At 55.1% G+C, this 11,616-nt stretch overlaps 1 protein-coding gene across 2 annotated transcripts in view; it reads right to left on the minus strand.

The window, feature by feature from the left end:
* The window catches only part of LOC140428319 (protein-glutamine gamma-glutamyltransferase 2-like), a 52,738-nt gene extending 41,496 nt beyond the window's left edge, over positions 1-11,242 (minus strand). The window contains exon 1 of one of the 2 annotated variants that reach the window (XM_072514662.1): positions 11,093-11,242. In XM_072514662.1, coding sequence (XP_072370763.1) covers positions 11,093-11,168 — 76 coding nt within the window. In that variant the 5' untranslated portion in view covers positions 11,169-11,242. Of the gene's footprint in view, positions 1-2,762; positions 2,855-11,092 lie in introns of those variants that run through there. The other variant, XM_072514663.1, reaches the window with a different exon arrangement.
* Positions 11,243-11,616: the final 374 nt, after the last annotated feature.

Consider the following 11,616-nt stretch of genomic DNA (forward strand, 5'->3'; position numbering starts at 1 on the left):
ATCGTAGGGCTGATTCTGCAACACTCACTATTGTCTCGCAGTGTTTTACACCGCTTGACCCCTTGCAAAGTTATCCTTAATACCTCTGGGGCGAAATTCTCCCCAAACGGCGCGATGTCCGCCGACTGGCGCCCAAAACGGCGCCAATCAGACGGGCATCGCGCCGCCCCAAAGGTGCGGAATGCTCTGCATCTTTGGGGGCCGAGCCCCAACATTGAGGGGCTAGGCCGACGCCGGAGGGATTTCCGCCCCGCCAGCTGGCGGAAACGGCCTTTGTTGCCCCGCCAGCTGGCGCGGAAATGACATCTCCGGGCGGTGCATGCGCGGGAGCATCAGCGGCCGCTGAAAGTTTCCCGCGCATGCGCAGTGAAGGGAGTCTCTTCCGCCTCCGCCATGATGAAGACCGTAGCGGAGGCGGAAGGGAAAGAGTGCCCCCACGGCACAGGCCCGCCCGCGGATTGGTGGGCCCCGATCGCGGGCCAGGCCACCGTGGGGGCACCCCCGGGGCCAGATCGCCCCGCGCCCCCCCCCAGGACCCCGGAGCCCGCCCACGCCGCCTTGTCCCGCCGTTCAAAAGGTGATTTAATCCACGCCGGCGGGACAGGCAATTTATCGGCGGGACTTCGGCCCATTCGGGCTGGAGAATCCAGCGGGGGGCCCGCCAACCGGCGCCGCCCGATTCTCGCCCCCGCCGAATATCCGGTACCGGAGACTTCGGCAACCGGCGGGGGCGGGATTCACGGCAGCCCTCGGCGATTCTCCAACCCGGCGGGGGGTCGGAGAATGACGCCCCCGATCAGTGAATAGGACCTCTTGTAGCTGAAATAAGCCTCTGAATTTGCTTAGTATGAGGGCCTAAACAGATGTAATTGATTACTTACAGTACAGATTTGCAGCAATGATTTACCAGAATGACCAGCCTTCAAGGAGTAAATTACAAAGACAAACTACACAAGCTAGGGTGGCATTCCCTGGAATTTTAAAGTTCAAATGGTGATTTGATCGAAACTTTTCAAGATATTCAGGGGAAAAGTCAGCGTAGTTAGAAGTAAACTACTTCTGCTGGGTAGGGTGTCTAGGATTAGAGGGCATAATCTAAAAATTACAGCCCAATATTTCCAAAGCGAAATGCTTTGACATTCAAAGCTTGGTAAAAGTTTGGATTAATTTCCTGCAAATGGCAATTGATGCTCGATCGATAGTTCATTTTAAAACTGATTGATCAGGGGCGAGATTCTCCGACCCCCCGCCGGGTCGGAGAATCGCCGGGGGCTGGCGTGAATCCCACCCCCGCCGGTTGCCGAATTCTCCGGCACCGGATATTCAGCAGGGGCGGGAATCCCGCCGCGCCGGCTGGCGGGCCCCCCCCCCGCGATTCTCCGGCCCGGATGGGCCGAACTCCCGCTGCTAAAATGCCTGTCCCGCCGGCGTAGATTAAACCACCTACCTTATCAGCGGGACAAGGCGGCGCGGGCGAGCTCCGGGGTCCTGGGGGGGTGACACCACGGTGGCCTGGCCCGCGATTGGGCCCCACCGATCCTCGGGCGGGCCTGTGCCGTGGGGGAACACTTTCCCTTCCACCTTCGCCACGGTCTCCACCATGGCGCAGGCGGAAGAGACTCCCTCCACTGCGCATGCGCCGGAATGCCGTCAGCGGCCGCTAACGCTCCTGTGCATGCGCCGCCCGGAGATGTCATTTCCGCGCCAGCTGGCTGGGCACCAAAGGCCTTTTCCGCCAGCTGGCGGGGCGGAAATTCGTCCGGCACAGGCCTAGCCCCTTAAGGTTGGGACTCGGCCCCCAAAGATGCGGAGCATTCCGCACCTTTGGGGCGTAGCGATGTCCGACTGATTGGCGCCGTTTTGGGCAGCAGTCGGCGGACATCGCGGCGATACCGGAGAATTTCACCCCAGGTTTTGCTAACCAGGGGCGAGATTCTCCGAACCCCCGCCGGGTCGGAGAATCGCCGGGGGCTGGCGTGGATCCCGCCCCCGCCGGTTGCCGAATTCTCCGGCACCGGAGATTCGGTGGGGGCGGGAATCATGCCGCGCCGGCTGGCGGGCCCCCCCCGCGATTCTCCGGCCCGGATGGGCCGAACTCCCGCTGCTAAAATGCCTGTCCCGCCGGCGTAGATTAAACCACCTACCTTATCAGCGGGACAAGGCGGCGCGGGCGAGCTCCGGGGTCCTGGGGGGGTGCCCCCACGGTGGCCTGGCCCGCGATTGGGGCCCACCGATCTGCGGGCGGGCCTGTGCCGTGGGGGCACTCTTTTCCTTCCGCCTTCGCCATGGTCTCCACCATGGCGGAGGCGGAAGAGACCCCCTCCACTGGGCATGTGCGGGAGCGTCAGCGGCTGCTGACGCTCCCGCGCATGCGCCGCCCGGCAATGTCATTTCCGCGCCAGCTGGCGGGGCACCAAAGGCCTTTCCCGCCAGCTGGCGGGGCTGAAATCAGTCCGGCGCGGGCCTAGCCCCTCAAGGTTAGGACTCGGCTGCTCAAGGTGCGGAGGATTCCGCACCTTTGGGGCGGCGTGATGCCAGACTGATTTGCGCCGTTTTAGGCGCCGTTCGGCGGATATCGCGCCGATTATGGAGAATTTCGCCCATGGAGTTAGGTGAAAGATCAGGCATGATCTAATTGAATGATGAAACAGGCTCAATGAGCTAAGTGGCCTTCTCCTGTTCCTAACTTCAGACACTTAAAAAAAATCACTCAGGAAGCAAAAGCCAGTGTTTCAGGAGACAGTCACATCCCTTAGACTAACCTTGAATTTGGCCAGTGGTCCGGGGCAGGAGGGTGTGACTATAAGTGAGGCAGGTAGAGGGATCCAGGGGCTCGGGTTGCAGGAGCCTCAGCCCTTGCCTTTGAGAATGAAATGAAATGAAAATCACTTATTGTCACCCTTTGTCCAACAGGTTTGAAATTCTTGCTCCCTGTGTGGACGGGAACGGGGACTGCTGGTAGCATGAGCAAACTGACCACAGCACTGCGGTACAGGGTGCCATTCAAGTGGGAGGAGAGAAGAGAAATGTAGTTGTAACTGATGCTAGAATAGTTAGAGGCAGAGACCTTGGTCTCTGTGACTAGGATCGAGTGTTCAAAGGTTGTATTGCCGACCTGGTGCCAGGGTTCAGGTTATCTCATCTCGGCTGCAGAGGAACCTGGAGAGGAATGTTCATAATCCAGTTTGTCATGGTCCACGTAAGTATCAACGACATAGGTAGAACAGAGGTTCTGCTAAGGGAATATGAACAGCTAGGGGCTAAATTAAAAAGCAGAAACGAAAAGATAATAATCTCTGGATTACTACCTGAGCCACGAGATAATTTGCACAGGGTCAATTCAGATTAGGGAGATAAATGCGTGACTTAAAGATTGGTGTGGGAGAAATGGATTTGAAATCCTGGGTCATTGGCACCAGAACTGGGGAGGAGGGACCTGTTCCAATGGATGGTCTTCATCTGAATCATGCTGGGACCAGAGTCTTGTTGAATTGCATAACTAGGGCTGTAGATAGGGCTGTAGATAGGGCTTTAAATTGTTTTGGGGATGGGGGGGGCGGGGCAAAATTAGAAAACCAAATTAAAGGAGATGGTAGGAGTGCAGGTTAGCGATGTGGCGGATAGTTACCAGAAAATAAAGGTGAGGGACAGAATGGGTGAATGTCTATTTGCAATAAGGAAATATAAAACAGGAAACAGGAAGATTTGACAACAGAACAAATTTGAAAGCTTTGTATTGAAACAAGCTAATGAGTTAACAGTGCAAATAGAGATAATAGCGTATGATTAAGTGACGATTACTGAGACATGGTTACAAGGAGACCAGGGGCTGGATTCTCCCCTACCTGGCGGGGCGGGCGGCCCTGCCACCGAGGAGTGGCATGAACCACTCCGGAGTTGAACCGGCCAGAAGGTGTGGAATCCTCTGCACCTTCAGGGGCTAGGACAGTGCTGGCGGGGTTGGTGCCGCGTCAACTGGCGCGGAAGGGGCTTGGCACCGTGCCAACCAGCGCCGAAGGGCCTCTGCCGGCCGGCGCGAGTTGGCACATGCGCGGGAGCACCAGCATGGGCTGGCATCATCCCAGCATATGCGCAGGGGGGTTCTTCTCCGCACCGGCCATGGCGGAGGTCCACAGCAGCCGACGCGGAGGAATAGACTGCCCCCATGGCACAGGCCCGCCGCGGATCAGTGGACTCCAATCGCGGGCCAGGCCACGTGACCCCCCCCGGGGTCAAATCCCCCCGCGCCGCCCTGAGGACCCCGGAGGCCACCCACGCAGCCAGGTCCCGCCGGTAAGTACCTGTTGTAATTTACGCTGGCGGGCCCGGTCGTAAAGAGTGAAAGAGTGCCCCCAAAGCACAGGCCTGCCCACGGATCGGTTGGCCCCGATCGCGGGCCAAGCCACTGTGGGGGCACCCCCGGGGCCAGATCCCCCCGCGACCCCACAAGGACTCCGGAGGCCGCCCGCAGAGCCAGGTCCCGCCGGTAAGTACCATGCCTAATTTACGCCGGCGGGACCAGCCTAAAACGGGCGGCTGCTCAGCCCATCGCAGGCTGGAGAATCGCCGTGGGGGCTGCTGCCAGCGGCCGAGAATTCGGCAGCCGGCGGGGGTTGGAGAATCCCACCCCAGTTCTGGGAATTGAATATCCAAGGGTACTCAGTATTTTGGATATATAGACTGAAAGGAAAAGGAGGTGGTGTGGCTTTGATGGTGAAGAAAGTGCTGTCATGAGAAATGATATAGACACTGGAGGTCAAGATGTGGAATCAGTCTGGGTAGAAATACAAAATAGCAAAGGGAAGAAGTTCTCGGTCAGAGTAACCTATAGGTCTCCAAAGAGTAGTTCCACAGTGGGGCACAGAATAAACCTGGAAATACTGAGGGCTTGTAAAAAAACTTCAGCAATAATCATGGATGATTTTAATGTGCACATAGACTGGATGAGTCAAATTGGAAAGGGTTGCCTTGAGGGAGAGTTCATTGAATGTATTAGACAATGTTTCTTGGAACAATATGTTGTCGAACCAACCAGGGAGCAGGCCACTCTGGATTTGGTATTGTATAATGAGGAGGGATTAATTGATTACTTTATCGTTAAGGATCCTCTAGGGAATAGTGACCATAGTATTACCAATTCAAAATTCAATTTGGGAGTGAGAAAGTGGGGCGGGATTCTCCAAAACCGGCGCGATGGCCCGACGCCGGCGTCAAAGACGGCGTGAATCACTCCGGCGTTGGGCCGACTGGAAGTAGCGGAATTCTCCGCTCTTCCGGGGGCTAGGCTAGCGGCGGAGGGGTTGGCAATGCGCCAGCCTGCGGCGAAGGGACTGGGCGAGTTAGCGCATGCGCAGAACTGCCAGCGTGGTTCTGCGCATGCGCAGACCAGCCAGTGTATTCTGGCGCATGCGCAGGGGGGTATGTTCTGCGCGTCGGCCATGTCGGAGTCCTACAGGGGCCACTGCGGAAGGAAGAACTGCCCCCATGGCACATCCCCGCCTGCAGGTCGGTGGGCCCCGATCGCAGGCCAGGCCATCATTGCCCCCCCGCCCCCCCCAAGGGTCGGATCCCCCCGTGCCCCCCACCGAGGACCGCACCAGCCAACCTACCTGCCAGGTCCCGCCGTGTGGGACCATGTCCAATCCATGCCGGCGGGACTGGCCAAAAACGGGCAGCTGCTCGGCCCCTCAGGGCCTGGACCAGCGTTGCGTGATCCCCGCCCTCGCCTAAAAACCGTCGCCGGAGAATACGGCAGCCGGTGTCGGAGCAGCGGGATGGGATTCACGCCGCCCCCCGGAGATTGTCCGATTCGGCGGGGGGTCGGAGAATCCCACCTGTGGAGTCCCACACTACCGCTCTGGAATTAAACAAAGGTCATTACATAGGAATGAGGACAGATTTGTCCCGGGTAGAGTGCGCAAGAAGACCAAAAGGTAGGACAGCTGATGAGCAGTGGCAGTTGTTTAAGAAGATGCTCAATTTCTCACAACTAAAATATATTCCAGAGAGGAAGAAACATGGTAAGAAGGGTAAAAAATATCCATGGCTAAGCAAGGAGGTTAAGAATAATATAAGGACAAAAACGAAGGTATACTGGGCTGGATTCTCCGCACTCTGATGCCGAAATCGCATTCAGCGACGGGGCGAAAAATCCCTTTTGAAGCCAATATCGGGAGCGGTGCTGGTTTTTGTATTCTCCGACCCCTGAAAAGCGGCGTACTCTATGAGTATGCTGCGCCAATCATCCACGGCCTCAGGCCGTTGCCTGAGGCCCGCCCCTCGATGCTCCGTTCCCGACTGGCCGAGTTCCCGACGCATGGGTTACATGTGCTCACACCGTTCGTGAACTCAGTGGGTAGCTGCAGACTCAGTCCGACGACGCCACAGTCGGAGGAGGGCCAATCCGCAGGCAGGGGGGGCTTCATTAGGGGCTGGGGGGCACTATAGCTGGGCGGTCCAGGGCACGCGAGCAGCCGAGGGGGTCACTACTTTTGCGGTCCGGGTCTGCGGGCTGGGTCTGCCATGGAGCATGGTGTGGCCGCCGTAGGCCGCTGCCATGCGCATACGCAGCCACGGAACCGGAAATGCTCTGGGCCGTATCGGCAGCTAGAGCTACGAGCTCTATGCTGCCTCCCTGCTAGCCCCCAGCATTACGGCGAATCGGTGGCCGTTTTGCGCCAGATTTCCTGGCCTACCTACTTAGGGACTTAGTCTCCAAAATGGAGAATCCAGCCTACCATGTTGCAAAGGCCAGTGGCAGGCTGGAAAATTGGGAAACATTCAAACAGAAACAGAGGGTTACTAAAAAAGTAACAAATGAGCCAAATTTGCCTGGCGTGGAACACTGAATTGCATCCCATTTACGACCACGTGGGGATTGCAAAACTAATGCAATCTGGCGGCAGAACATCGGACTGGATTCTCCATTGGCGGGATTCTCCGTTGCGCTGGCAGCATACCCATACCCGAGAATTTCCCAACGGCGTGGGACTGCCCACGATGGCTGGCTTGCGGGACGGAGAATCCCGCTTCCGGCAGGGGCGCGCCGCACTTGAAAACTGTTGTGGCAGGGGGCTGGATTCTACGATTTCCAGACTGAGTGCTGACGCCGGTGTGGGAACAGTGGCGTTTTTTGCCAGAAAAAACGGGGCAAAACCTGCACCGATTCCGGGACCGTTGGGGGACTAGCAGCCGTCCCAGGTATAGCTCCTGGCTCCTACGCACGGCCATGCCGTGCAACATGGCTCTGGCCGTGCCGTGCAAAATGGCACTGGCCATACACGGATCCGGCCTGCTAAGTAATCACCCCCAGTAACCCCCCTTGCCACCCCCGGACCACACCCCACCAGTCCCCAACCTCTCGCCGAAGCTCCCCTGTCCTGTGCCACCGCTCCCCCCTGACTGTGGCGATGCTGGACACAGATTCGGCCGCCACGCGGGGTCGACGAAAATAAAAAATAGCACAAGTGTTCTGCGCCATCTGGAACTCAGCCCATCGGGGGCGGAGCATTGGGGGAGGGGCTTCTGATGATGCACCAATGCCTTTCCAACAGCGTGTGGCACGCAACACAATGACGCCAATTTTGAGGGGTCGGAGAATAGAAAACCGCCGTCAAACCGGCACCATCCTCGAATTGAGTGTCGGAAGGGATTCTCCGCCCGATCGCCGATTACGATATTAGCATTGGGCAATGGAGAATCCCGCCCATGGTCTCCCAAATTGAGAATCCCGAGGACAAATTACTTTTCCTAAAGGGTCATGAATCTGTGGGAATTTGCTATCCCAGAGTGCAGTGGATGCAGGGATAGTGGGTAAGGAGGAGTTAGACAGATTTTTAATTAGTAATAGGTTGAAGAGGTATGGAGAATGGGCAGGAAAGTGAAGATGAGACCATGATGAAATCAGCCATGATCGTATTGAATTAATCTTAGCACTGCTGCCTCACAGCACCGAGAACCTGGGTTTGATCCCAGCCGCGGGTCACTCTCCATGCGGAGTGTGCACATTCCCCTTGTGTCTGCATGGGTCTCACCCCTACAAACCCAAAGATTTGCTGGTTAGGTAGATTGGCTGGCTAAATTGCCCCTTAATTAGAAAAAAAATTAGGCACTGTAAGCTTAAAAAAAAATGATCACATGGAATGGTGGATCAGACTCGAGACGCTAAATTGCCTACTCCTGCTCCCCGTTCTTAAGTTTTAAGAAGGAACTATTCTGTCTAATTCCACTTCCACTTGTCTGCAGCTCTATCGGAATACCACCTCAAGCATAAATCTGGTGTTCTTGAGTAATAAGGGGATTTCTTGACTAATAAGGGTATCAGGGTTAAGGGCTTTTCACAGTAACTTCATTGAAGCCTACTTGTGACAATAAAGATTATTATTATTAAAAGGCAGGATAATGGGGATGACAAAGATATCAGCCATGATCGAATGGTGGAGCAGACTCGGTGGTCTGAGTGGCCTAATTCTGCTCCCATATTTTATGGTTTTATGGTCCTCTACTACAACGGATAGTTCCTGTATTTGCTGCTTGATGGAACAGAGTGTCAGTGATTTCTTTGATATGCTGTTGCATTGCTAATTAATGTTGCAAATAGCATCGATGACAAACTAGACTGCATCAGTAACAGGACAATTAAAAGGTGGCAACATGCAGTATTGGAGTGTGGCTTGTCCAACCTTTTCATATGGGGAGTGGGTCGCACTACAAAATCATTCTCACTCAAAGGGCCAACCAGCAAATTTCAGAAGGACAACGTTTGACACAACATTAAATGTGATTTAAAAAAGACAGAAGTATGAAACGAAACAACTCACTGAGCAAAACCACAATGAGTAATAAATAAAGATGACCATTAGGGTGTGAAAGGGTTAGTGTGTGTGTCCAGTTCACTCCCAGTCTCGGGGTTTTTACTCATTCACCCTCACCCACTGTGAGAATTGATTAGAGCGCATGTTGGGGTGTGGGAATTAGGGTAAATCAGAACCCGAAGACTGGGAGTGAGCTAGACTCATGCACACACTCTGCTCCCACACACACACGCTCTACCCTTTATACAAACTCTTTCCCCACGTATACTCTCTCTCTCTCCCGCTCACATTCTCTCTCCACTTCCCTCTCACACTCTTCCTCTCCTGTTCTTTCCCCCACACACTCTTCTTCCCTCTCTCCCCCTTGCACTCTCGCTTCCTCCCACACTCTCACGCCCTCTCACACTTTCGCCCCCTCTCCTCCCCCTCACACCCTCTACCCCTCACACGCTCTCTCCACCTCACCTCTCCCATACTCTCTCCTCCTCACATGCTCTTACTCCTTTACACTCTCTCTCCCCCTCACACAGTCTCCCCACTCACATTGTCTCTCCCCTCACTCACATTCTCCTCCTCACACACTCATTCCCACTGTCACACTTTACCTCCGCTACACACTCACTCCCCTTCACTCTCTTTCCCTCCTTCACACTCTCCCACCCCCACACTCTCTCTCCCTCACTCACATTTTTTCAGCCCCCCTCTTACACTCTCTTCCTCCCTAGCACCCTCTCTCCTCCTCACACTCTCTCTCCCCTTCACGAACTGACCCCCCCCACACACACATACATTCTCCCCCTCACAGAATCTTTCACACTTACCTATCTTTTTTTTTACACCGCTCTCCTCCCCTCTGTGTTTGCCTGTCTTGTGTGTGTGTGTATATAGAGGTTGGGGGCAAGTTGAAGCATGGGATTAGGGATTACATAATTGTTGCATATTTCATTACAGTACTTGTTATAAATAAATAGTAATTGGGTTGGATTCTCCGTCCCGCTGTGCCAGATTTCTGGGGCGGAATTCTCCGGCGCCGGGGATTTGGCGGGGGCGGGAATTGCGCCGCGCTGTTTGCCGGCTGCTGGCAGCGCACCCCCCCCTCCCCCCCGCCCGGCGATTCTCCAGCCCACGATGGGCCGAGCGGTGGCCCGTTTACGACCGGGCCCGCCAGCACAAATTACAACGGGTACTTACAGGCGGGACCTGGCTGCGTGGGTGGCCTCCGGGGTCCTCGGGGCGGCATGGGGGGTTCTGGCCCCGGGGGGGGAGGGGCATGGTGGCCTGGCCCGCGATCGGAGTCCACTGATCCGCTGCGGGCCTGTGCCATGGGGGCAGTCTATTCCTCCGCGTCGGCTGCTGTGGACCTCCGCGATGGCCGACGCAGAGATGAACCCCCCTGCGCATGCACTGGGATGACGCCAGCACACGCTGGCGCTCCCACGCATGCGCCAACTCGTGCCGGCCAGTGGAGGCCCTTCGGCGCCGGTTGGCGTGGCGCCAAGCCCTTTCCACGCCGTCCGGTGTGGCGCAAAATGGAGCATCCTGCCGGCGTGCTGAACCAGGGGCGGGACTCTGCGGGAATTGGCCTGACGCCAGAGTGGTTCACGCCACTCCTTCGCGCCGGAGTTGCCCGCCCTGCCGATTCCCGCAGAGTCCCGCCCCTCGTTCAGCATGCCGGCAGGATGCTCCGTTTTGCCGGCTGGTCAATGGGGCTTCCCATTGTGGGGCAGTTCCACGCCATCGGGAAACCCTCGGGCTGCCTGCAAAATGGAGCATCCTGACGGCGGAGAATCCAGCACATTGTGTTTAAATTTACAAACCCAGTGACCCTAATTGTTGCTGGTTGGTGATGCAAAGCGATGTCAGCAGCGTGGGTTCACTTCACTCACTGGCTGAGGTCACTCGTGAAGGCCCTGCGTTCTTAACTTGGTTCCTCGCCTGAGGTGTGGTGATCGTCAGATTAGATAACCATCAGTCAGTTCAAAGGGCAGAGCTGCCTCTGGGACTTTGGCAACATTTATATTTTATGTGCTGCTGTTATTGATAATAAGAGATGATTGCACAGGTCCTACGACATATTAGGCAGTGGGTGTGCCACTTTCTACAATTTCTAAAACACATTTTCTTGTCTGTTTTTACATCTCATTCTTACACTTCAAAAAAGTGTATCTTTTTTCATAAATTTGTTAACTTTCCTAAATGCTTTTTATAAATCTTCCTTCGCTCTGTGCCTCCCACCTCCCCACCATTGTCTCAAAGTAGAATGATTCTACTCAACTCACGTGTCGCCAAGTTTCTTTTGGTGAAGTGATCTCTTCTCTTCGGTGTTCCTCTGTACTTGTTGGAGTCGATCAACATTTATACCATCAGCTTGTTTATAATTGGCTGAAGCATGTCAAAAATTGTCTTTTCTTGTTAAGTAGGACGGCCAAGCATCAAAGTTGCCCAACCTGTTAAACCTACTTTCAAATATGCTAGCTGCTGCCTGTGAGAACATAATGAATCATGTTAGCCCTTGAGGTATGTCGATGCAGCATTTTTAAAACATTTGCCTTTGATTCTCCTCCAGTTGCAGACTAGACACATTTTGCAATTGAGAATGCAAAATAGACACCCTCTCGAGGCACTTGGCTAAATCTCACTTGCAGAGTTCCTTAAAGCAACTGACATCAAGAGTTCAGTCACACTGAAGACAAAACCAAGAACAAAGAAAATTACAGCACAGGAACAGACTCTTCAGCCCTCCAAGCCTGCACTGACCATGCTGCCTGTCTGAACTAAAACTCCCTGTCCTTCCGGGGACCAT

The sequence above is a fragment of the Scyliorhinus torazame genome, chromosome 8, assembly GCF_047496885.1.
Source record: "Scyliorhinus torazame isolate Kashiwa2021f chromosome 8, sScyTor2.1, whole genome shotgun sequence".
Taxonomy (NCBI): Eukaryota; Metazoa; Chordata; class Chondrichthyes; order Carcharhiniformes; family Scyliorhinidae; genus Scyliorhinus; species Scyliorhinus torazame.